Source organism: Rana temporaria, chromosome 5 (genome assembly GCF_905171775.1).
Source record: "Rana temporaria chromosome 5, aRanTem1.1, whole genome shotgun sequence".
Classification (NCBI taxonomy): domain Eukaryota; kingdom Metazoa; phylum Chordata; class Amphibia; order Anura; family Ranidae; genus Rana; species Rana temporaria.
The window spans coordinates 379,967,492-379,995,239 of NC_053493.1; the positions used below are offsets into that span (position 1 = coordinate 379,967,492).

General features: G+C 40.2%; 1 protein-coding gene across 1 annotated transcript in view; it reads right to left on the bottom strand.

Moving 5' to 3' along the window:
• Positions 1-27,748, bottom strand: part of LOC120941319 (CUB and sushi domain-containing protein 3-like) — a 105,733-nt gene that overhangs the window by 76,692 nt on the left and 1,293 nt on the right. Inside the window, exons 2-5 of the mRNA XM_040354645.1 lie at positions 27,574-27,712; positions 20,795-20,982; positions 18,578-18,766; positions 479-595 (exon numbers count right to left, since the gene is read on the bottom strand). Of these exons, the coding sequence (XP_040210579.1) occupies positions 479-595; positions 18,578-18,766; positions 20,795-20,982; positions 27,574-27,712 (633 nt within the window). The remainder of the gene's footprint in view (positions 1-478; positions 596-18,577; positions 18,767-20,794; positions 20,983-27,573; positions 27,713-27,748) is intronic.

The following is a 27,748-nucleotide window of genomic DNA, read 5'->3' on the forward strand; positions in this document are numbered from 1 at the left end:
GCGGCTATAGCCGCCAGCAGTGAACTTTGAATCCTGCCAGTGGGAAAGGCTCTCTGTGAACCCTCTAGCAGAACAGAAGGGCGCTGCAGGAGGGAAATAGCATTTCTCAATTCCCCCATCAACACTGACTGTGTTGATGGGGAAATCAAGCAATTATCATTCATTCAACCCATAGCAAATTGCATCATTTATGGTTTGCTTAAAATAAGACCACATGTTTTTTTTTTCTTTGGTATGTGTTTGAAACAAGATATTGCTCTTATAAGTATTGGGGGGAAACAGTGAATAACTGAGAGTTCCATAGCATCTTGTAATGAGGAGTAAACATGTATACATACATGTACATGCTGTTAGCTCTCTATAATATCCATTGTATTTTACAGTGTCAGAACAATGGTTAATTTTAAACAGGCATAACACAATAAACACAATAATAATGCTATCAACAATAAACGCAATACTATCAAGACAGATTTACCTTTTCCATGGGTCACCTCAATTGTCCAGGTACAGTTCAAAGAGTTTGGGTAGAACTCAGGGTAACCGGGAGACAAAATTGTGCCACTGGGACCTCTGACATCTCCACCACATAAAGCTGAAGACAGAAAAGCATGACATGTCACTTTTAATAACAACTTATACCATGAAAAAATTGGTTTGAGATACACAAACCAGAATGTTTGAAAAAAAAAAAAAAAAAGAAGAGATTACAGCTTTTTTCTGGCTTTAATAAGAATTTCCACTTTTAAAAATACATGATGAAACTTGGTTCTTTAGAACTGACTTTTGTTTAGCCATTAATGGTAAACATCGTATCAGCTGAAAAAGAAATTGCAGTATGTACTAGAAATTATTCTTAATAAATGTCATGCCAAGGGCCAACTGTTCCAGTTTCTTATATAACATATTATAAATGATATTTGAACTGGCTGTACTACTCGGTATAATTGCCAGGTTAAAGAAACAGCAATCCCAAAAACAAAAATTTCCTCAGCTCCCAAAATATTTATCTAAAGCTTTCTTAAAAAAAAAATATATATATATATACATATATATATATATATATATATATATATATATATATACACATATATATATATATATATATATATATATATATATATATATATATATATATATATATATGTATATATATATATATATATATATATATATATATATGTATATGTATATATATATATATTTATATATATATGTATATATATATATTTATGTATATTTTATATTATTAAAAATATCTGGTGGTCACATAACTTAATAAAAAAAATATACAAAAATCAATAAATTCTGTTAAAAATATGCACCGAATGCATTATTTTTTACTTTCATTGAATTTTGTTGGAAAATATACAGTTTTAATAATGTTCTAATGTTCTATTCATTACAAAGTGACTTTTTTGATGGCCAGTGAGGCGGAGCTTGTGCAGATTAAAGAAAGGGGGGTGAATGGCAAATATATGCTTGTGCCACATCCAGTATATATGAGAAAATAAAAAAGGGGGTTCCCCTGGGTGGACTTTTAAGGCACTGATAATTTTAATTTCAAATATACGGGACATAAGTAATAAAATAGTTTTTATTCACGTTTATACATATTTATCAAAAAAATTAAATATTGAATTAAAATATACAATTCCAAAGAATGTCACCAAATAGGTAAATACATGAAAGCCTTCATTACACCCGACGCGTTTCGGGGTAACCTTCTTCAGGGGTGTGTAGAGAAGGACAATTAGTTCATCTAAGCATAGTGCAGATTGTGCAGATTAAAGGGTTAGTTCACCGTTACAAAAGGAGTGCTTGCAGATTGAAACAAACTGCTGTTCTGACTAAGGTTGAATATTGCTATAGGTGTATACTATTTACATAAATACAATAATGTACATAAAGCCTGATTGGAATACTCCTACGGCACTGCTAAATGAAGCCTACTCATTACTGCTCAACTCGCAGTAGTGAGCTCTTTCTCCAATTGAACCCCCTTCACATTCTCTTTCTCTTCCCTGACACCGTAGCCCTGAGCTCAGCATTTCAGAGCTTACTCCTGTGATGGTGGAGGAGAGCAGTAATGATTAGCGTTGTTTAGCAACTTCATGGCAACATTATGGGAATATTTCAGTCAGGCATTTTGAGGCATTGCTGGAAGATTGGTCAAAGCAGTAAAAACTGCAGTTCAAGGGGGCAAATCCTCAAAAAACCTGCCTAACATAACTTTTAGAAGTTAAGTTACACGGCCTTAAAATTTCTACCTAAGTGCCCGATCCACAAAGCACTTACCTAGAAATTTCAGGCCGTGTAACTTAAGTGCCTCTGTCGAAAGGCGGTCCTCCTCTCCGGGGGGCGATTACAATTTAAATTCGGCGCGCTCCTGCGCCGGCCGTACTGCGCATGCGTGTGACGTCATTTTCCCGACGTGCATCGCGAAAAATTACGTTACGTCGGGCTTTGTGGATTGCGACGGGACAATAAAGTTGCGTCGGGTAAAAAAAAAGTTACGCGCCGGGAAAAAAAATTCAAAATTTAAAAAAAATCGCGGCGATCGAAAAAAAGTTCTGTTTTTACAAGGTGTTACTAGTTTACACTTTGTAAAAGCAGAACTAATTTTACGTATGCAAAACGTAACTTACGCAGAAAACACAAAGCTAAAAAGCTTTGTGGATCTGCCTAAGTACTCATTTGCATACGCAAAACGGCATTTCGACTCAAAATGCCCCCAGCGGCGGATGCGGTACTGCATCCTAAGATCTGACAGTGTACGTGTCTTACAGATGTCAGATCTTCTGCCTATCTTAGGAAAAATCCTTTTGAGGATCAGATCCAAAGATAGGCACAGGGATACGCAGGCTGAACAACAGTTCCGCCTGCGTATCTCCTTTGAGGATTTGGCCCAATGTTTCTAAATGTAAAATAATGCACCTAGAAAAAAAATCCCTTAAAGCGGAGGTCAGCCAATTTTTTATTTGTTTTTAAAGTCAGCAGCTACAAATAGTGCAGCTGCTGACTTTTAAAATAAGGACACTTACCTGTCCAGCATGCCCGCGATGAAGGCACCCGAGCTGAGCTATTGCTCGGCTCTCGGGTGCTGTCTCTGCCATTTTCAATAAGGGAATCAGGAAATGAAGCCTTTTACATCAATGTCCCCCCATTACATCTGAAACATCTCTTGACATCAGAGTCCCTCCATCACACCCATGCCACGCCTTTACATCAGAGTCCCCTATCACAAGCCTGGACCTTTAGGCAGCTAAATGCCCAGGCCAGGTTTTGCGATTCGGCACTGCGTCTCTTTAACAGACAATTGTGCGGTCGTGCAACGTGGCTCCCAAACAAAATTGATGTCCTTTTTTTCTCACAAATAGAGCTTTCTTTTGGTGGTATTTGATCACCTCTGCGGTTTTTATTTTTTGCGCTATAAACAAAAATAGAGCTATAATAAATATCCCCCAAAAACATATAGAAAAAAAAAAATTTCCTCAGTTTAGGCCGATACGTATTCTTCTACCTATTTTTTGTAAAAAAATCACAATAAGCTTTTATCGATTGGTTTGCGCAAAATTTATAGCGTTTACAAAATAGGGGATAGTTTTATTGCATTTTTATTCATTTTATTTTTTTACTACTAATGGCGGCGACATTATGGCGGACACTTCGGACAATTTTGACACATTTTTGGGACCATTATCATTTTCACAGCAAAAAATGCATTTAAATTGCATTGTATATTGTGAAAATGACAGTTGCAGTTTGGGAGTTAACCACAGGGGGCACTGAAGGGGTTATGTTTCACCTAGTGTGTGTTTACAACTGTAGGGGGGTGTGGCTGTAGGTCTGACGTCATCGATCGTGTCTCCCTATAAAAGGGATGGCACGATCGATGCAGCAGCCACAGTGAAGCACGGGGAAGCCGTGTTTACACGCGGCTCTCCCCGTTCTTCAGCTCTGGGGAGCGATCGCGAGGGGGCGACCAGAAACGAATAGCCGCGCCCTCGTCCCGGATCGCTCCCCGCGGGTTTCTGACTGCCGCATGTACCGGAGGGGTCCCGATCGGACCCCCGACCTGCGGAAAGGCAGGGACGTACATGTACGCCCATATGCCTGTACGTGCCATTCTGTGGACGTACATATACATGCAGCGGTCGTTAAGCAGTTAAAGAGTGATTATATCACTTTGATAGTAACAAAGACTATGGGGTTGATTGACTAAAGGCAAATCCACTGGGCACTACAAGTGTACTTAGAAGTGCAGTCGCTGTAGATCTGAGGGGAAGATCTAAAACAAGGGGGAAGCTCTGCTGATTTATTTCATTCAATAATGTACAAAAAATCATGTTTTTTATTTTTCTTGCATGTCCCCCTTGGATCTACAATGACTGCACTTCTAAGTGCACTTGTAGTGCACTTGTAAGATAAAAAAAGAGAAGCTGTGCTGCAAAGTCCCAATCAATGCAGAGAACAGCATGTTAATGATCAATGTTAGGGAAGTCAATCCTCTTCTCAATGGCACCACAGTGACTTCAAACAAAAAAGTGCCCCACCACCTTAACCCCCCTGGCGGTATTCCGGAGTCTGACTCGGGGTGAGATTTTTTGGCTACGATCGGTAACCCAGAGTCAGACTCGGGCTCGCCTCGCTGAATCCACAGGCATGGTTTACTTACCTTGTCCCTGGATCCAGCGATGCCACCGCCGCTGATCTCCGTTCCCTGCGACGTTACGACGCACGGGAGCGGAGAACGGCGCCAAATTCAAAAAGGTAAACAAACACAATACATACAGTATACTGTAATCTTATAGATTACAGTACTGTATGTAAAAAATACACACACCCCTTGTCCCTAGTGGTCTGCCCAGTGCCCTACATGTACTTGTATATAATGAACAAAATGGGGAGTATGGCCTCATGTATGAAATAATAAAATGAATAAAAGTGTACCATCATCCCAATTTATAATAAAAAATGGGGGAGAGTGGGGGGGAAGGGCTAGTAGCTGAAGCTAGACCCAGAGCCACCCACTCAATTGGTTTGGGGGGGACTATCACGGTACTGATAAATATGCATAAAACATAATAATGTAAAAAAGTTTATTGATTAATTAAAATTGCAAAACAAATAATTATACAGTTCATTGATTGGTCAACGTCGACTAGTTTCGCGGGGTTTACGCTTCGTCAGGACAGCCAATCTATAGAGTAATGCAATAAGAATATGTAACAAACATCAGCAATACAGTAATAATTAATAAAAAAACGTTGGTAGTTGCTTACCGAATGAGTCAATTGATAATGCGCGGAACCAGGCGGCCTACGGGGGGTCCCCCCTTGGCGGGCAAGGGGATAGTTGATCGTAAAGGTCTGGGTGTAAATAAACGATATAAAGATATGTATATATGTATATATGTTTAACCCCATAGAATCGGTGGGCAGGGAAGGGAATAAGGGGGGGGGGAAAGGAGGGAAAAGGAGGAAGAGAGAAAGGAAGAGGGAAAAATGGGAGGCAGGGGGGAAAGGAAGAGGGGGAATTGAGAGGGGGAGGAAGGGGGGAAGGGAGGGAAAAAAAGGGGGGGAGGCTGCCTTGTCCACGTCCTCTGTCCGGCAGATCTGGGGCCATTACACCAGCACTTTATTCCACCTGGCCTGGTTGTATTCCTCACAATTTTCTATCGTGGTAAGTCCCCCATTTAATCTTTCCCTCACTAGTTATCCGTGGGTGCTCCTCCTCCCTCCCCCTCTTCCCTCCCCCTTCCTTCCCACTCCCTTCCCTCCCCCCTTTCTCCACCATCCCTGTCTTCCCTCGCCCATTCCACCCTCCTTCCCATGCCTCTCCACTCTCCCTCCTCCCCCCCCTTAATTTTCTTTCTCCCCCCCTTTTTCTCTTCCTTTCCGATTGCCTCCCCCCCTTTTTTTTCCCTCCCTTCCCCCCTTCCTCCCCTCTCAATTCCCCCTCTTCCTTTCCCCCCTGCCTCCCATTTTCCCTCTTCCTTTCTCTCTTCCTCCTTTTCCCTCCTTCCCCCCCCCCCCTATACCCTTCCCTGCCCACCGATTCTATGGGGTTAAACATATATACATATCTTTATATCGTTTATTTACACCCAGACCTTTATGATCAACTATCCCCTTGCCCGCCAAGGGGGGACCCCCCGTAGGCCGCCTGGTTCCGCGCATTATCAATTGACTCATTCGGTAAGCAACTACCAAAGTTTTTTTATTAATTATTACTGTATTGCTGATGTTTGTTACATATTCTTATTGCATTACTCTATAGATTGGCTGTCCTGACGAAGCGGAAACCCCGCGAAACTAGTCGACGTTGACCAATCAATGAACTGTATAATTATTTGTTTTGCAATTTTAATTAATCAATAAACTTTTTTACATTATTATGTTTTATGCATATTTATCAGTACCGTGATAGTCCCCCCCAAACCAATTGAGTGGGTGGCTCTGGGTCTAGCTTCAGCTACTAGCCCTTCCCCCCCACTCTCCCCCATTTTTTACTTGTATATAATAAAAACTGTTCTTTCTGCCTGCAAACTGTAGATTGTCCATAGCAACCAAAAGTGTCCCTTTATGTCAAAAATGGTTTTAGACCAGCTAGAAAACAGCAATAATAAATTATAATCCCTAAAGTAATGACAGCGACAATTCTGCAACTGAGCAAATTTCAGTGATTTTGAGTTGATTACATTATTGAATAATTTGTTATAATTATTTATAATTATTTATTATATTATAATTTATAATTTTGTTTTTAAAAAAATGTCATACCCGGGATGCCTACTAGACTCTTGTTTGGTCAGATTTAAATGAGTTATTCCTAAGAATTACAGGCCTACAGTATAAAACGCCAAATTTCCTTGCAAATAATGGTACCGCTTTCAGCACCTTTTTTCTGAAATAATCATACCGCCAGGGAGGTTAAGAAAGACCTGCTTACTGGATGTCAAGCACAAAAGGCATGTGGCTATAGCCCAGCCAAGGCTTTTAGCTTGCAATGATGATCAATACTGAAAAACCCAGTAAGGCTGGGTTCACACTACGGTTTTCCCGTCCGTCAGCCGCATACGATTTCAGTATTGAAAACGTACGGGCACGGACGGGAAAACGTATAGATAGAGAATGCATTGCAAATCGTATGCACTCAGATGCATCCGGGTGCGTACGATTTGCTGGCAAAACGTTTTTTAAACGTACGCAAAACCGTGTTCAACCACGGTTTTGCGGTCGTTTTTAAAACAGTATGGCAACCGCATACGTTTTCCTTTAACATTAATGTCAATGGAAAACGTACATATGTGCGGTTCCATACGTTCCCGTCCGTTTCAGCCGCATACGGTTTTACATATAAATCGTATGCGGCTGACGGACGGGAAAACCGTAGTGTGAACCCAGCCTAACACAGGCTGGATGACTGCAGATCTACCCCTGTCACTGTCTATAGAGTCTGTGGCCATGAGCCCAGAAAATGACCCAGAAAGAAAAGACTGACCATAGCGTAATACAGCCTAATAGGTTTTAATATAAAAAAGGAAGTATTGCAATTACATAGATAAAATAAAAGTTTGCATGTAAAAATGGAAGTCGGCCGGCAAAACAATCAAAAGCCTGTCCTCATAGTAAACAGCATGGTGACGTCAGCATGTACCCTCAACTAGACACGTTTCGTCATATGTGACATTGTCAAAGGGGCAGTGTAGTGACTCACCACCTTATATAGAGAACTTGTAGTGCACAGTGGATTTGCCTTTAGTAAATGAACCCCATTGTCTTGTACGAAAACACAATGGGGTTGATTTACTAAAACTAGAGAGTGCAAAATATGGTGCAGCTGTGCATGGTAGTCAACCGACTTCTATCTTCAGCCTGTTCATTTAAGCTTTGACAACAAAACTGGAAGTTGATTGGTTTCTTTGCAGAGCTGCACCAGATTTTGCACTCTCCAGTTTTAGTAAATCAACCCCACTGGCACATTATGGCCACCTTAAATCAGTTTGCTCCTTTCAAAAAAACAAAGAACTTGGTCCTGTGGCCAATAGCTAAATTTTTTTCTCCAAAGTGTAGATTGGAAGAAAGAATGTAGAAGCAGCAGAACTAGACACTTCAGATTATACAAGCAGTTATATAGAGTATGCAATAATGTGTAAACTGTGATAGTTACAGATTGCATGCACCGTGTTCTTTCTGACTTTAACTTCTGGAGATATCTTTTCAACAAGTACATTATTTTGAAGTATGGACATTCAATCCAATTATTTTCTAAGTGTGTCATAGCTCCTGCTCATTCCCTAATCACTTCTGAAATTATGCACAAATCTAAGACTGATACAGAAAATCAGACATTGAGGGGTATATGTACTAAAACTGGAGAGTGCAAAATCTGGTGCAGCTCTGCAGAGAAACCAATCAGCTTCCAGGTAATTTTGTCAAAACTTAATTGAAAAAGCTGAAGTTAGAAGTTGATTGACTACCATGCAGAGCTGCACCAGATTTTGCACTCTCCAGTTTTAGTAAATCAACCCCTAATGCCCCGTACACACAATCGTAATTTCCGATGGCCTAAAATCCAATTGAATTTTTCGTTGGAATTCCGTTCAAGCTGTCTTGCATACACACTGTCAGACCAAATTCCGACCATCCTAAACGCGGTGACGTAAAACACTACGACAAGCCGAGAAAAATTAAGTTCAATGCTTCCGAGCATGCGTTGACTTGATTCTGAGCATGCATGGGTTTTTTCTCTGTTGGAGTTGCACACAGACGATAGGAATAAAACATGTTCTATTTCTAAACACCGATGGAAAAAAGTCCGATGGGGCCCACACACGATTGGAATTTCCGATGAAAAAAGTCCATCAGACTTTTTTCATCGGAAATTCCGATCGTGTGTACGCGGCATAAGATTGTATATTTAGCAAGTATCAAACTTTTAAAAGTAGTCCAGAGTTTTCTATTTTAGAACATACTGTCCATTTAAAAGACAGTAAAAACGTAACCAAACCTGTTTATAATGCTATCCCTGTATAGAAAAATCAATTCTAATAGAAATTTGGAAATTAAATGGCTCTGTGAATTCTTAGCAGATTATGTTTACCCATTAGGACTATACTTCCAATCATGCTGCAGTGCACACTTTACAATCTTTATAAATCCTCTGATAAATCAAAAAAGAGTCTAGGCAGGAAAGGTTACTTCAGAAAAAAAAATCTGAATAGCATTCAAGAGAAAGCAAGAAAGCCATTACCATTTTTCATGGTTTATTTAAGATATCAACTTTTCAAGAACTTTTTTTTGTAACTTTTATTTTTCTTTGTCCTTATTAAAAAAAAGAAAAAAAATCTTGGCTACTTTAAATCAGATCTTGATCGGAGGTTTCACTAACAGACTCACAGTGTGAAAGTATTCCTACATGGCTACTATATTTCATTGGCACTGGTAAAAAGGAACCAGTTTAGGTGATGGAACTGTGCCCATATACTGTAAAAAGCAGCATGATTAAATTATCAGTCATTGAAGTAGGACACTGAAAGCAGCTCATCAGTTATGAACAAAAGTAAATCAAAGGAAACGACAAGGGGAATATAAAATAAATCAATGTATTAAATTATGCACTTTCATGATATCTGAAAATAAAAATACAAGTGCCAGACCCCTTTCCAGTCCACTGGTATTCATGACGGATGTTTAAAAAAAAAACATCCCTTTGCCTGTCTGTCTACAGCAAATATTTGGACCTGAACTCAAAAAATTTAGATTTATTTTTAGGTCATAAGGAACATCTAAAGATATTAACACTGTAAAAGGAATTCTTTTAAAGGGGTTGTAAATCCTCGTGTTTTTTCACCTTAACCACTTGAGGACCCCTTTACGCCAATATGCGTCGGCATGTACAGGTACATCGCCTTTAAGAGCCCAGCTGTGGGTCGCGCACGTGCAACGCCGGCAGGGCGCTCGCGTCCAAGTCCTGAGCTCCATGACCGCGCCTGCGGGACCTGCGGATCCGATCGCCGATCGCCAATGGTGTCCCGCAATCGAGTCACAGGAGCTGAAGAATGGGGAGAGGTGCGTGTAAACAAACCGTCCCCGTTCTTCTCTGTGTCTTGTCACTGATCATCTGTTCCCTGTCATAGGGAACGACGATCAGTGATGTCACATGTCCAGCCATGCCCCCCTACAGTAAGAAACACATAATAGGACACACTTAACCCCTTTCGCGCCCCCCTAGTGGTTAACCCCTTGCCATTGTCATTTTCACAGTAATCAGTGCATTTTTATAGCACTTTTCACTGTGAAAATGACAATGGTCCCAAAAATGTGTCAAAAGTGTCCGATGTGTCCACCATAATGTCGCAGTCACAAAAAAAACGCTGATCGCTGCCATTACTAGTAGAAAAAAAAATATTAATAAAAATGCCATAAACTATCCCCTATTTTGTAAACGCTATAACTTTTGCACAAACCAACCAGTAAACACTTATTGCAATTTTTTTAACAAAAATATGTAGAAGAATATCGGCCTAAACTGAGGGAAAAAAAAAATATTTTTTGGGGATATTTAATATAGCAAAAAGTAAAAAATATTGTTTTTTTTTTTAAATTGTCGCTCTATTTTTGTTAATAGCGCAAAACATAAAAACTGCAGAGATGATCAAATACCACCAAAAGAAAGCTCTATTTGTGGGAAAAAAAGGACGCCAATTTTGTTTGGGAGCCACGTTACATGACCGCGCAATTGTCAGTTAAAACAACACAGTGCCGAATTGCTGAAAGGGGCCAGGTCCTTTAACTGCATAATGGTCCGGGTCTTAAGTGGTTAATGCATCCTATGCACTTTCTGTGCCTGGCCAACCCAGCTCCCCGTTACCTGAGCCCCGAATTTCTGTGGGCGCGATCCTGCGTCGCTCTCCCCACAGCTTTGCGGCTCTTCATTGGATAGATTGATAGCAGCGCAGCCATTGGCTCTCGCTGCTGTCAATCAAATTCAATGACGCAGCCACTGGGGCCGAGTCATACACTTAGTGGCTATGGACGCTGAGTGTATGACACTGGAGCATGCCTGCAAGGTATAAATAGGGTAAACTCCTGCGCTGTCTGAAAAGTGAAGGGAAGGGGAACAAACTAAAAATACTGCTGCAAATATAAAAGTCTACCTCGATAGACTAAGGTGAAACAGAAAAAATTAAAATACAATACTTGCGCTGTAAAGTGTGGGACAAGGAGTGTATAATAGGCGGTAACGTTAATGGGTGACTAGTGAAAGTATTATTAGGTGAAAACAATATTATAAGACATATATAGCAATGAAACCAATACAAGGACAGTCCTTAATAAAAAATCTGCACTCTGAAAAGATCCAAATCCAGTGCAGTCCTGCCGTGTATTGGTGTGCTCCAACCAGAGATAAATCCTAATCTCCAACGGTGCAGGTGTTGTGTAAAAATAAAGATCCAAATAAAAATGCAAAATGTACACTTTAGAAAAAGGAACACGGAGAAAAGTTCTGAAGAGAATGTATATAAGACCCTTGGATCCGTAATGTGGGATAGGATAGTAGAGCCAGCACCAAAGTTACATGCAAACACCTTTGGTGAGCCCAGCTGCTCACCTCAAATTGACCACAGTATGTCCAGGTCAAGCTGGTCTAGATGGTTACAGTCCACAAATAGCACACGTAAATCTCCATCCGATATTTAACATGCAAAAACAGAGTAAAAGGACAAAAAAAAAAAAAAAAAAAAAGGCTGATGGTGAAATACCGTCACAAAAAAGATAGGCAATTGGGATCTTGGCGGGTGGGAGTGCACTCACATGTAGGTGAGGGATCTTAGGCTCATATCCACGAGTGCCGCACTCGTCAGTCCCTCTATCTTTCCTCTGCTTCTTTCTACTAGTTGCTGGCTGTTTTGGTCTCCCCAAGACTTCTCAGTATGTAAAGCTGTCTCAGCTGCTGTGGGCTTATGGTAACACCTATCCCTCTCTCATTGGCTCGGGTGGAGCGCTCCGGTGGCGTTGTGATGGGAAAGAAACATACCCATAGTATAGCCCAGTCAGCAATGTAAACAGGTTTTATTAAAAACAAAAAGTTAAAACTCACATGTAAATACAGGAACTCGTAAGGATTGTTGCAGAGTTCCTGTATTTACATGTGAGTTTTAACTTTTTGTTTTTAATAAAACCTGTTTACATTGCTGACTGGGCTATACTATGGGTATGTTTCTTTCCCATCACAACGCCACCGGAGCGCTCCACCCGAGCCAATGAGAGAGGGATAGGTGTTACCATAAGCCCACAGCAGCTGAGACAGCTTTACATACTGAGAAGTCTTGGGGAGACCAAAACAGCCAGCAACTAGTAGAAAGAAGCAGAGGAAAGATAGAGGGACTGACGAGTGCGGCACTCGTGGATATGAGCCTAAGATCCCTCACCTACATGTGAGTGCACTCCCACCCGCCAAGATCCCAATTGCCTATCTTTTTTGTGACGGTATTTCACCATCAGCCTTTTTTTTTTTTTTTTTTGTCCTTTTACTCTGTTTTTGCATGTTAAATATCGGATGGAGATTTACGTGTGCTATTTGTGGACTGTAACCATCTAGACCAGCTTGACCTGGACATACTGTGGTCAATTTGAGGTGAGCAGCTGGGCTCACCAAAGGTGTTTGCATGTAACTTTGGTGCTGGCTCTACTATCCTATCCCACATTACGGATCCAAGGGTCTTATATACATTCTCTTCAGAACTTTTCTCCGTGTTCCTTTTTCTAAAGTGTACATTTTGCATTTTTATTTGGATCTTTATTTTTACACAACACCTGCACCGTTGGAGATTAGGATTTATCTCTGGTTGGAGCACACCAATACACGGCAGGACTGCACTGGATTTGGATCTTTTCAGAGTGCAGATTTTTTATTAAGGACTGTCCTTGTATTGGTTTCATTGCTATATATGTCTTATAATATTGTTTTCACCTAATAATACTTTCACTAGTCACCCATTAACGTTACCGCCTATTATACACTCCTTGTCCCACACTTTACAGCGCAAGTATTGTATTTTAATTTTTTATGCCTGCAAGGTAACCCCCTCGGGATAGAGCTTCCCAGAGGGGGTTATCTATTGCAAAACGGACTGCACAGTGAAGGTAAGTATGACATGTTTGTTATTTAAAAAACAATTGAACCCATAGTATCCCTTTAAAGCTTGACTTTGTGTCCTGAATTGCTCCTGCACTATCCTAATATATGAATGTGCCTAGACACTAAGGATGGATGAATCTGCCTGGGTTTGATCTGCAAACTTTTTTCATAAATCTTGCTTAGAATTCAAAGTTGCAAAGTGTACAGTAAACTCCAATGACGTCTATTGGGGGGGGGGGGGGGAATTTTTCAATTTTGCCATTTTGTAAGGCTAATAATCAAGCTATTGTCAACTGAAAGGCATGGAAAGCTAGGCATTGCCATAGGGGACATAAGGGACATGCACCAATGCCCCAAAAAATAAAAAATAAAAAATAAAAAGGGAAGTATCCCCTACACAAACTTGACAGCTCCCCTGTTTTTGAATTTGAATGGTTTATAAATTTGAGTTTGAAAAGTTTTTGTATTCGAATAGTTTTCCAATTTCCAAAGAGGATACAATTGAATAGAAAATAAAGGAATATAGTAATAAAAATAATATAACCGAAAATAAAAGAATACAATAATTTCCCCACAATGCTTTAGCTGCAGACATCACTAAGAGCTTATTTTTTTTTTTTTAAGCCTGTGCTTGTTAATAATATGTAAAAACTTTTGGTCTAGACAGAGGTGTACATTAAGCCCATAGGATAGCAGTCAGTAATCAAAGAGTTGGTACTTTCAAAAGGTACAGTATGTCACATCAACTTATTAACTATGCTCAGTGAACATGTTATTTGCTTTACTCCTTTAGTAATTCAGCTTCTATGTAGCTCACTAAAGTCTGAGAAAAGTACTTTCCTTACTTACTCTTGGTCAGTGATTTAAAAGAACTGAAGCAAGAAGATCAACATAAATGTTGAATGGCTAACATTTTTATAAACATTAGGAATGATAGACTCTGTATTTCTCCCATGACAGGTTTACTTAAACTATGATGGTTAGTAAGTTAGACACCACTCTAATCAAAATCACTTCAGATAACAACATCTATTTAACCACTTCAGCCCCAGAGGATTTGGCTGCCAATTGACCACTGTTTGCGATTCGGCACTGCGTCGCTTTAACTGACAAATGCGCGGTCATGCAACGTGGCTCCCAAACAAAATGGATGTCCTTTTTTCCCCCATAAATAGAGATTCCATTTGGTGGTATTTGATCACCTCTGCGTTTTTTTTTTTTTGCGCTATAAACAAAAAAGTAGCAATAATTTTGAAACAAAACCAATATTTTTAACTTTTTACTATAATAAATATCCCCAAAAAATATATAAAAAATTAGTTTTTCCTCAGTTTAGGCCGATATATATTCTTCTTCATATTTTTGGTAAAAAAATCGCAATAAGCTTATATTGATTGGTTTGCACAAAAGTTTATGGCCCGGATTCACAAAGCACTTGCGCCGACGTATCTCGAGATACGCCGCATAAGTGCAAATATGTGCCATCGTATCTGTGCGCCGGACCCACAAACTGAGATACGCCTAAAAATAGGCTTCATCTCACCAACGTAACTTGCCTACGCCAGCGTATCGTGGGCGCATATTTACGATGGACGCATGTGGCGCTCCCATTGATTTTCTATTTAAATATGGAAATAAGGGAGATACGTCAATTCACAAACGTACGTGCGCCCAGCGCATGCTATACGCGATTTGCGTAAGTTGTACGCCCAGCATAAAGTTATTCCCCATAAAGGAGGTGTAACCCAGCAACAGACATGCAAAGGTCTGCACCAGGGAACTCAAGCCGTCGTATTTTACATTGTTTACGTTGGACGTGAATATGGCTGGGCGTAGGTTACGTTCACGCCGTAGGCAGTGATCCGTCGTATCTTAGGCAGTTGTTCCGACGTGATTCTGAGCATGCGCAGAAGGATGCGTCCACGTCCCGGCGCATGCACAGATGGCGATACGTATCTGTCTGGCGCTCGGCCCATCATTTGCATGGGGTCACGCCTCATTAGCATGGCTCACGCCCACTTCCACTTACGCCGAGTTACGCCTTGGAAACCCAGCACAGTTTTGGGAGCATTGGCTTTGTGAATTCAATGCTTGCCTCTCTGCGCTGCGCCAGCGTAGCGTACAGGAGATACGCTACGGCGGCATAAATGTGCGCCGCTGTCTGTGAATCTGGGCCATAGTGTCTACAAAATAGGGGATAGTTTATGGCATTTTTATTATTATTATTTTTTTACTAGTAATGGCGGTGATCAGAGATTTTATCGTGAGTGCGATATTGCGGCGGACACATTGGACACTTTTGACGCTATTTTGGGACCATTGTCATTTATACAGTGAGCAGTGCTATACAAATGCACTGATTACTGTGTAAATGACACTGGCAGTGAAGGGGTTAACCAGCAGGGGGCGAGGAAGGGGTTAAGTGTGTCCTAGGGAGTGATAATAACTGTAAGGGGGCTGGGCTACATGTGACACATGTGACATGACACTGATCACTGCTCCCGATGACAGGGAGCTGTTGATCAGTGTCCTGTCACTAGGCAGAACAGGGTAATGCCTTGTTTACATCCCCCCATTCTGCCTCTCTGTGACATGATCAAGGAACACCGGCAGACATCGAGTCAGTGGGTCCCGCAGGCACGATCATGGAGCCCGCAATGGGCACCCGCTAGGCAGCAGATTTAAAGCAACGTACCTGTATGTTGCTTCGACGGCCCGTGCCATTCTGCCGACGTATATGTGCGGCAGGCAGTTGGCAATTGGTAATATTATTATAAATTCCAGTTGCACTGCACACACCTTAAAAGTGGACTTTAAATTCTACAACCATACTACCTTGCCTCTTTTGTTGCTATCAGATACATACTATACGTTATGACCTTCATGTTTGTGTAACATGTGTTTTTAATATTTTAATTGAGTTTAATCATAAGCAGCCCTCTGGCCTATCGTCACTTTTCAAAGCTACTGTGTATACAATTAAATTAGATTGACGTGCATATTTTCCTGCCATTGTGCCTAACATGTGTCAAAAGAAATTCCCATCAGTGAAAGTTAAGTTAATGCTATAAGACTTAACGTCAGTATCACGCTGAAGAGGAGTTCATGATGAAAGCTACTCTGTAAGCCTGGCATGAGTCCTTGACCTTAAGGATTTTACATTTTTAAATGGTAAGCAATAGCACAGAACATCCTTGACTTATTCTATTGTATGCATTATAGGCTTGCAGTGAACAAGTGTAACAGTTCAGTCATTTTAGTGGTGAAATAATTATATTCATGCTTAAAAAATGGTAAAACAAATCTGGGTAAGCCCAACACCAGAAAATATAGTATCTACTCCCCCAGGAGCTAACCCCCTCGGAGAAGCTCTCACCCAAGGGGGTTACCTTGCGGGCATGCTCACGTTTCATACACTTGGCGTATATAGTGGCCGAGTCTATGACTTGGCCCCACCTCCGGCAGCCACGTCATTGAAATTGATTGACAGCAGCGGGAGCCAATGGCTGCGCTGATATCAATCTATCCAATAAAGAGCCGACAAGACCTGGGGAAAGCAACGCGGGATCACGCCCATGGAGATTCGAAGCTCAGGTAAGTAAAATGGGGGCTCGGAGGGGCCAGAGAGTGCAAGGTGTTTTTTCACCTTAATGCATAGGATGCATTGAGGAGAAAAAACACAAACCTTTCTAGTTCATTAACAACTAACATAATAAAGGGAACGTCTTAAAATCTTAAGAGTTTTATAAACAATACTGACTAACTTTATATAGTCTTATTCATTAAAAACAAAACACAAATAAAAGTATATTTCCATTTATCCATTTCATTTTGTGAGTGGAGCTCTGTGGGTCTAGGGGAGTGGAGGGTCGTACCTCATTATATGATTGAGCATATTGTCCCTGTGTTCTAATGGGTTTATTCTTTCCAGGGGGTGTGCTGAGGACCTTTTACACCTTCTCACGGTGGATAGAGCACCAATTCTGGGTAGAGCAACTTTACTGGTTAGTGTTTTTTTTTAAATTCATTAAAGAAATGTTTTCCCCCAAAAATTTCATTTGAAAGATGTTGCTCAAATACAGAGTGACATAAAATATTGCAACAACCACCATTTTATTCTCTAGGGTCTCTACTAAAAAAATATATATATATATATATATATATATATATATATATATATATATATAATGTTTGGGGGTTCTAAGTAATTTTCTAGCAAAGAAAATATGATTTTAACAACAAATGTCAGAAAAGGTTTAGGCCCAGATTCACGAAGGGTGGCGTAACTTTGTGCGAGCGTAGCGTATCTTATTTACTCTACGCCGCCGCAACTTAGAGAGGCAAGTGCAGTATTCACAAAGCACTTGCGTCCTAAGTTACGGCGGCATAGCGTAAATGGGCCGGCGTAAGCGCACGCATTTCAAAGTAGGCAGGTCGTGGGCGTGTTGTATTTAAATTAAGCGTGACCCCATGTAGATGCATGGATGAACGAACAGCGCATGCGCACGCATGCTCAGTATCACGTCGAATTTTCTAAGTAAATTACGCCCGCTCAATGCTTAGGCGACGTAAACGTAACCTACGCCCAGTCCCATTCACAAACGACTTACGTAAACAATGTAAAATACGACGCTGTTCGGACGTTTCCAACGTCCATACCTAACATGACTTACCCCTGCTTTATGAGGGGTAACCAACGCCTTAGGTAAACAACGTATCTTGATACGCCGGGCGCACATACGTTTGTGAATTGGCGTATCTAGCTCATTTTCATATTCAACACATAAATCAACGGAAGCGCCACCTAGCGGCCAGCGTAAATATGCACCCCAAGACACAACGGCGTAGGAGACTTACGCCGCTCGTATCTAGGCAACAGTGAGGCGTATCTGATTCATGCGCAGAGATGCGACGCCTCACACTCAGAGTAACTCCTACGTGAATCTGGGCCTCAGTGTTTAAGTGGGTTACATTTTCCTAATTTACATACAGAAGTTTATTCCTTTTATGTAAAAGACAAATTGTTACAATGTTTAGACTTAACGTTCCACTGATAAAGAATGTTGTGATACTTGGCAGACTGCCCAGATTTTTTCTTCTTTTCTTTGGACGGCTTTGAGCAGAGAGAATTCTCTGCATACAAAAGATCGGGAAAGACTTTGTAAAGATCGCAACGGGGAAAAATTGTGATAACGATTCTTCGTGCAGCTCTACTATATGCATAGAAATAATGCATAGAAATAATAATGTTGGAAAGATGACAAAATAAATAAAGATATATTTTAACAGACTGTGCCCTTAATGACATCTCTCAAAAATGAAGAGAGGAAAATAAAAAAGGTAACGACTACATACCGGCTCTATTTACCTGTTTATATTGAAATAATAAATGCATTTAAAAAGCATACTTAATTAAAAAATCTCTTACCATCACAGGTTGGCAAAGGATGGCTCCACCAATGATTTTTTTCACATAGCAATGGTTCTTCATGGCTGAGTGTATAACCAGGCTGACAGCCAAAGGAAACAGTAGATCCAATAGAAAAATCATAGCCATAACGATGACCATGCACTGGTATCCCTGGATCCAAGCACGAGTGGGTGTCAACTGTTACACCTACATCACAAAACCAGTTAACTGTTAATCTTAATTTTGTAAAAGTGGATACATTTTAAAAAAAATAAAAAAATGAATAGGCTTGATAAAAATTGTCCCCACCAGTTTAATGTATTCATTTGCTTTTATTTTCTTACTGTTGAAGATTACTGCCCATTTTCGCAGCCCATGGGGTTAAGACAGGTGCAACAAAATGACACATTTGTTGACTGATCTTGTGTGTCTTTGTTCAGAGTAGAAAATGCACAAATAACTTGAGCCCCTTACTCATGTGCAATTTATCAATGCTTTAAGAACTGAGATTATGGGTTGTCCTTAAAGTGCCTTGAAAAAATATTCATAGCCCTTGAAATATTCTACATTTTGTCATGTTACAACCAAAAATGTAAATGTATTTTATTGGGATTTATGTGGCACATAATTGTGAAGTGGAAGGAAAATGATAAATGGTTTTCAAAACGTTTTACAAATAAATATGTGAAAAGTGTGGTGTGCATTTGTATTCAGCCCCTCTGAGTCAATACTTTGTAGAACCTCCTTTCACTGCAATTACAGCTGCAAGTCTTTTTGGGGATGTCTCTACCAGCTTTGCATAATTAAAGAGGGGAATTTTTCCCATTCGTCTTTGCAAAATAGCTCAAGCTCTGTCAGATTGGATGGAGAGCATTTGTGAACAGCAATTGACACATATTCTCAATTGGATTTAGGTCTGGACTTTGACTGGGCCATTCTAACACATGAACATGCTTTGATCTAAACCATTCCAGAGTAGCTCTGGCTGTATGTTTAGGGTAATCTTCCTGCTTCAAGGTGAACCTCCACCCCAGTCGCAAGTCTTTTGCCGACTCTAACAGGTTTTCTTCTAAGATTGCTCTGTATTTGGCTCCATCCCTCTTCCCATAAACTCTTGCCAGATTCACTGTGCCTGCTGAAGAAAAGCATAACCACAACATGATGCTGCCACTACCATGTTTTACGGTGGGGATGGTATGTTCAGGGTGATGTGCAGTGTTAGTTTCCCGCCACACATCGTTTTGCTTTTAGGGCAAAAGTTTGATTTTGATCTCATCTGACCAGAGCACCTTCTTCCACGTGTTTGTTGTGTCCCCCACATGGCTTCTCACAAACTGTAAACGGGACGTCATATGACTTTCTTTCAGCAATGGCTTTCTTCTTTCCACTCTTCCATAAAGGCCAGATTTGTGGAGTGCACAACTAATAGTTGTCCTGTGGACAGATTCTCGCACCTGAGCTGTGGATCTCTGCAGCTCCTCCAGAGCTACTCTGATTAATGCTGTTTTTGCCTGGAGTGTCAGTTTAGGTGGATGGCTATGTCTTGGTAGGTTTGCAGTTGTGCCATTCTCTTTCCATTTTTGGATGATGGATTAAACAGTGCTCCGTGAGATATTCAAAGCTTGGAATTTTTTGTATAACTTAATCCTGCTTTAAACGTCTCCACGAATGTATCCCTGACCTGTCTGGTGTGTTCCTTGGCCTTCATGATGGTCTTTGTTCACTAAGGTTCTCTAACAAACCTCTGAGGGCTTCACAGAACAGCTGTATTTATACTGAGATTAAATTACACACTGTTGGACTCTATTTACTAATTAGGTGACTTCTGAAGGCAAATGGCTCCACTAGATTTTATTTAGGGGTATCGGAGTAAAAGGGGATGAACAAAAATGCACGCTACACTATTTTTTTCCTTCCACTTCACAATTATGTGCCACTTTGTGTTTGTCTATCACATAAAATCCCAATAAAATACATTTAAGTTGTTGACATGACAAAATGTGGAACATTTCAAGGGGTATTAATACTTTTTCAAGGCACTGTATATTAATTTTTTTTTTTTATATCCTTGTCTAGTATACACAATTGCACAAACAAAGCCTTTCATTTTACATAAAACAGAGCTTATAAATGGCACGTTTTTTAGTATATCATTTTTCTTTTGGCTCATTACAAGTTTGACTGTCCAGAAGCTAGCCAATTACTGGTCAGTATACTAATGTGCATCCTACTTACTCTCATAATGAATCTTGAAACCGTTATTTGATCGGCTGTTGTCTGTGGTAAAGAGAAGGTAGAGGTAGTTCATGCTGCTGAATAGAAATTGTGGGACTTGTGTGCCATTAAAAGAACCCACAATTGGTGATAATAAGTTTGGGCCATCATGTACTTCCAGAACATCATAATTAAGTTCTGTTTGGAATCTGAAGAAAAAAACATAAGTGCAGTTTAATTACTTATTCACTCATTAACAAATTTTTAATTAATTTTAGTTCAACTCAACAACATTTGGAATACAACAATACAATTTATTTTAAAGTTGTGTCAACACATGCGTTTCTGCAGCTGTTTTGGGCACTTAAGAAGACATCTACAGATGGAAAACATTGCATGGATAAACATAATTTTCAGGCCATTGAGCAGCTTAGCATTTGTGCTATATGTGGGGCATTCTGCTCCCAGAACTCTAGTTCAGTGGAGAGGGCAGAAATGCAAAATGACCCAGTTATGCCACCCAAATGTTGCTGCTGAGAAAACCTGCCTTCAGGAAAATGTGCCACATTCATAGACATATTGGGCCAGATTCTCAAAGGCGTTACGACGGCGCAACACCATTAGCGCCGTCGTAACACCTCATCTGGCCCCGGGTATCTATGCAACTGATTCTCAGAATCAGTTGCGCATAGGTACCCATTAGATCTGACAAGCGTAAGGCTGTTACGCTGTCAGATCTTAAAAGTATTTTTTTTTCCCGCCGCTAGGTGTCGCATCGTCGCTTTTCCCCGTCGTCTATGCAAATGAGGTAAGTACGGCGATTCCCGAACATACGCGAGGTCGACGCAGCGAATTAACGTCGTTTGCGTAGCGTACCCGACGCGTAAGGTTGCCCCTGCTAATTAGCAGGCGCAACCAATGTTAACGATGGCCATCGTTCCCGCGTCGAATTCAATAAAAATTACGTCGTTTGCGTAAGACGTCCGTGAATGGCGCTGGACGCCATTTACGTATACATCTAGGCAAATGACGTCGGGGCGACGTCATTTAGCGCAATGCACGTCGGGTAATTTACCCGACGGAGCATGCGCAGTACGCTCGGCGCGGGAGCGCGCCTAATTTAAATGGTGCCCGCCCCATTTGAATTGGGCGGGCTTGCGACGAGCAATCTAACGCTACACCGCCGCAAGTTTACAGGTAAGTGTTCTGAGAATCAGGATGTAAACCTGTAGACCTGCGGCGGTGTAACGTAGATCTCATATATTACGCTGCCCAGGAGCAGCGCGAATGTATGAGAATCTGGCCCATTATGCTCAAAACAGGGCACATGTCTAAAAAAGAAGACAGCAGAATGGGTAATATAGGACTGTGATGCACATATATTTTAAATTAAAATATCGTAAATTGGTAGGTAAAAATATATGAGAGAGTATCTTTGATACCCATATGTGCTTATTGCTACTTGGGCGATAACCCTTCCACAGCCGGATTATAATAACAGTGTCGTTTTTTTAGTTTTTTTGCTTTGTTTTGTTTTTTTTGCTGGTTAGCTGGTGAGTGTGTTGGGAAAAATATTGTTGTGTTTACTCAATGCAAAGCCTTTCATTGTGCACCTTACTGTAAAAGCTAGTTAGGAATAGGAATAGTTTCCCTTTCTGCATAACAATATACAGTAGCTCTCCTACACAGCAGCTGTTCTGACCACCCCTTCTATCAACTGATGGGTTCTGTGATTGGGCAGGGGGAGAGAAGTTATGAAACTGCAGCTGCAAATGATGCATACAGCTATTTGTAGGACATCCATTTCAGAGTTCAAGAAGTATAGCTCTCAGTGAAACAGTAAAATCTCTTTATTAAATGTCTTTGACACTCACTGCCATGCCAGGCAGCAATTTAGTTTAAAGTTTTAAGTTTTAAGCATTGCAGCATTTTTCAAATAGGCAAGGATTCTTTCATTTCTAACTCGGAGCATTTAGTGAATCAGCCTAAGTTTTTTTTTTTTTATATTGTTTATATAAAAGAAAAGGAAAACTGGTGCACAAAAATATTAACAGAAAATAAATCGTAAAATAGACAACCTCAAAATCAATATAAATATTATTAAAAAGGAAAAGTACTTGCAAAGTTCTTCTGGATTTAGTTCCTGAGTAAAGTCTAATTCACTACAGAGTAGTCTGGTCTCTTGTATCAGAGTTATGAGCGCTAATGAATGACTCTCAACACTCATGGAAAGTTTTGGGAGAGTATTGAGTGATGTCATCTTTTGTGGATGTTCTAAAAGATGTAAAACTTTCACCTAATCAAAATAGCTGAGGATTGTGATGTTGAAGTGTTCATTCAGTGGTACTTCTTTAATATTACTTCTATAACTATATGAATATTGCCAGATTACATGGTATGATCTGAGCTCCATTTGCTTAAGTGGAGTGCCGATGAGACACCTGGGGTATTTTAGGCCCCCTGATGTCTAAATGTCAGGACCTAGGCTTGAACCTGGGACCTCCTCTGTGTCTGGCATTGACGCTTCCCAGTGAGCTATCTGGGATGCTGGACAGTTCCCTGCCTGATCTGCTGGATAAACCTATCTGAACCATTAGACTACTCTGCTTGGTGTCTTGATTGTCATTGAACCTTGAACCCCTTGCTCCTCCCATGAACTTCCTATAAAAGCCTTTTCTCAGCACTTCCTCTTTGCTAGGTTATTGTGCTTTCCCTGCCAGTGCCTTGCTGTTGTCTTTCCTGCTGCCATTTGTACCTGCAACCACCTGTGTTTGACCCTCGGCCAGTTCTTGGACTACTCAACTGCCTGATCCCAATCTGCAACCACCCGTGTTTGACCCTCAGCCTGTTCTTTGACTACTCTACTGCTTGATTCTAACCTGCAGCCACTCGTGATTGATCCCTTGGCTTGTTTACAGACCACGCTGCTGTTTCATCCTTGTCTGTTTATCTGCTATTGGAACCCGGCTTGCTCACACCCTGGTGGGGCAAACTTGAGGACCGCGACCTGGTACTAGCCTGCAGCTAAATCTATCTCCACCATCAGGATCTCTGGTGAACACCAGCTAGTACTTAGACTCCGCACCTGAGGTGAGCCTGTGTGATCTGCCAGAAGTGACTGCCTGTATTCCTGTCCTGCCACTGCTATTGCAATTGGTCTTAAAGCCCGACGCCTGATTGTGACACTAAATACTGAGAACCTGTCCCTATAATATGCTGGCACATGGGGCTGTTTGTCTCCCACGTGATGGCAATACAGTTAATAAAAAAATGTTTTCAAAAATAAAAGTGACATATAAAAAAAAATCATTGTTCACCCCCTTCCTGCCCAGACCAATTTTTCGTTTTCAGCGCTGTTGCACTTTGAATGACAATTGCGTGGTCATGCAACACTGTACCCAAACTAAATCTTTATGTTGTTTTCCCCCCACAACTAGAGCTTTCGTTTGGTGGTATTTTATTATCTCTGCGTTTTTATTTTTTGCGCTATAAACAAAAGAAGAGCGAAATTAAAAAAAAAAATTTTTTACTTTTTTATTTAATAAATATCACAATTTATTTAAAAAAAAACTTTTTTTTCCCTCAGTTTAGGCCGATACATATTCTTCTACATATTTTTGGTAAGAAAAAAAAATCGCAATAATCGTATATTGATTGGTTTGTGCAAAAGTTATAGCTTCTACAAAATAGGTGATAGATTTATGGCATTTTTATTTTATACATTTTTTTACTAGTAATGGCGGCGATCTGGGTTTTTTTTTTTTATTGTGACCGTGACATTGCGGCAAACACATCGGACACTTTTGACACGTTTTTGGGACCATTCACATTTATACAGTGATTAGTGCTATAAATATACACTGATTACTGTGTAAATGTGACTGGCAGGGAAGGGGTTAACCACTAGGGGGCACTGAAGGGGTTAAAATGTTCCCTATAGTGTCTTCTAACTGTAGGGGGGAGGGGACTCCCAAGGGGAGGAGACCGATGTGTGTTCTTCTGTACTGGGAACACACATTGGTCTCCTCACCTCTGACAGGAGGTGCATCTGTGTGTTTACACACACAGATTCACACTCCTGCCGTGATCACTGGCAATCACGGCCACCGGAACGCACACCGGGTCACGAGCGGTACCGCGTGCGCCATAGAATGCCGGGAATACAGGACGTCATATGATGTCCACCCAGATCTAGGAAGGGTTCCTGCCGACGTCATTTGCCAATGCGTCGGTGGGGAAGTGGTTAACCCCTGTTCCACATAAATGTATACAGTTTAGAGGGAATGTGGGGGAAGGGGAGTGGCAGATGTACGCTGGTTTTATAGGTTGTCTCTGATAGTACCTATAGTTGATCATGTACCCTGTTGGGTTTCGTTGCTGTAACCGTTATATACGACTATTATTAGGAGGACTGACCTAAGGGAAGGTTACTTGGAAAGAGGTTACCATTAGCAACAAATCATTTTTTTTGTATTATTGAGTTTCTAAACTGTACTTTTCCAAGATTTTACGGTACTAGAATAAAATTAAATTGTATCGTTCTTTGGTGAAGATCATTATTTGTTGCTAAAGGTAACCTCTTTCCAAGTAACCTTCCCTTAGGTAATTTCCCTTCCCCAGTCCTCCTTCTAATAATAGCCACATAAATGTATGCATTAAATATGAATTTGTATGGCTTTATATGAAAATGGCTATTGTGCTACACATTTTATAGATCTACATGCATGCTGGAGTGAGAGTAATAATTGTAAGGCCATAATTCACAGTTAACTCTAAACCAATTACCTGTAGAGGGTTTAAAACCAGGCCTATGGATAAATTGGGGAGTGAAGTTTGTGACTATTTATGAGTGAGGTCATTTTAAAACTTCACACGTTGGGTATCTGTTTACTAAAAGGCAACATCATCGTGTATATACAGAAATAATTGGTGTACACTAAATAACTTTAGTGTATCTTGTACTAAAAACATGCATTTGATAAGCAGTTTTCTGAAGCTTCTCCTGCTTTCTAAAAAACATTTTTTTAAAGTGGATGTAAACCCCAAATTTTTGTTTTTGTTTTTGATGTCACAATGTAGAGTATAAGATTCCCTATCATCTGTGCCCAGTCTTGCCACACAGAGTTAATCCAGCGCTGAGCAATCCTCTTTCAATGTTCAGTGAAAATTAGCAGAATTCCAGATAAAAACTTGCCAAATTATAAAGTCCGTTTCTCTGTTCTTGCTTTGTGTTACAGGTTATTTACATATCCTGGTAATATACAATGAACTTTGTATCACCTCATATTATGATAAACATAACATAACATATGATAAACATGTCCAAGCTCTAGATATGTAAATAACCTGTAACACAAAGCAAGAACAGAGAAACAGACTTTATAATTTGGCTATTTTTTGGGTTTACATCCACTTTAAGTGTTTGCAAAAAAAAACGTAAAATTGGCAGCAAAGAGGTTAATTGATATTTGTGATGGTCATTACCAGACTATGGGTTAAAAACTCTTCTACTGAGGCTTAATGAGACTGAGCCTTTGTTCTGACAAAGGTGCTATAAACTAGAATGTTTTAACAACTATTTTATGACAGTGCTTCATTAAAGGTCAATGGCTTAATGTTGTCAATGACAGTCAATTAACCATTTAGAATGTGATTCCATTAACATGCTTTGCAGATCCTGGATAAACAGGATTTAGATAACTCTCGGCTCTACATTGTTCAATCTGAATGTTTCGTCACTGAATTGCACAATTTTGAAGCATTGAAGGTGGCATTGTGTTAAGTATAATATCCCATTCTCCCCATCCAGTTTGGGGGTTCATCAGTCCTCATTACTATCACCAATGGTTTATTATATAACTTTAAAGTGCATCTGAATTGAAAAAAAAATATCGAAAAATTGGAGATGTGCTATCTTATAGAGATCATCTAAACATATTAATTGTGCCGCAGCAGTTCCCTACATAATTTACACTTTGTCTTGAATTTCTCCAGAAAAATAAAAGTGCACTTTCTGACATGACTCTCTACCTAGGAACTCCTTTTATGTAGCATAACAGCTGTACATCTGTAGCATGAGATCATCCAAGGAGAAGCTGCCTCTGCTTACCAGTCTTACCAGATTTGGAGAGAGGTTTGGCAATGCCACTGTTGTTCTGATCACTGTTATTCTTTATGGAATAGAATCTCTATCTAAATACAACACGCTCTTTGCTTCTGCCTCATTCATTCTGTGAATCTGTGTTTTCAACATCTCTCCTCCTACTTCTTGATCCTTATCCTACTAGTCATGAGATGATCAGTCATGAGGAGGCAAATCTGACATAAGTCAACAAAACCTTGATTCTCTACCAAGATGGCTGCAACCACACAAACATACAGAGCAGAACACGGCATTGGAAGTCAGTAATGGGGGGAATATCAACTGCAGAGAGACCACAAGGAATGCTAGTGACTAATCCTTTTTCCTCTGCTTTGTTTTGTAAGATGTTGTTTCCTTGTTAAAGCACCTCTTTTATAACGATAATGATAAAACAACACACCCACGTATACACACACACACACACACACACACACACACACACAAAAAAAATCACAGTGAGGTTGTTTAAACCAACCACCCACAGGATATCCAATTGAATCAGAAGAGTGATAAAATTGAACAATTGGCATGTCAAGCACAAATTAGATTTTTTTTTATTGTAGGAAACTTGTTTTTAAATGTACAGATATATAAATGTACAAATATATGCAAGAGTATTTCTGTAAAATGTATGAAGGAATGTGAAAAAAAATCAAACCTTTCAAATGTGATTTTAATGGAGCGTCCAGGTTCTGCTTCGATCACCCATTCACAGTTCAAAGAGTCTTTATAATATCCAGGCCATCCCGGAGAAAGAATGACTCCACTGGGAGATGAAAAGTGACCGCCACAGGGAGCTGTCAGGGAAAGATATACATTTCATATTAGTAACC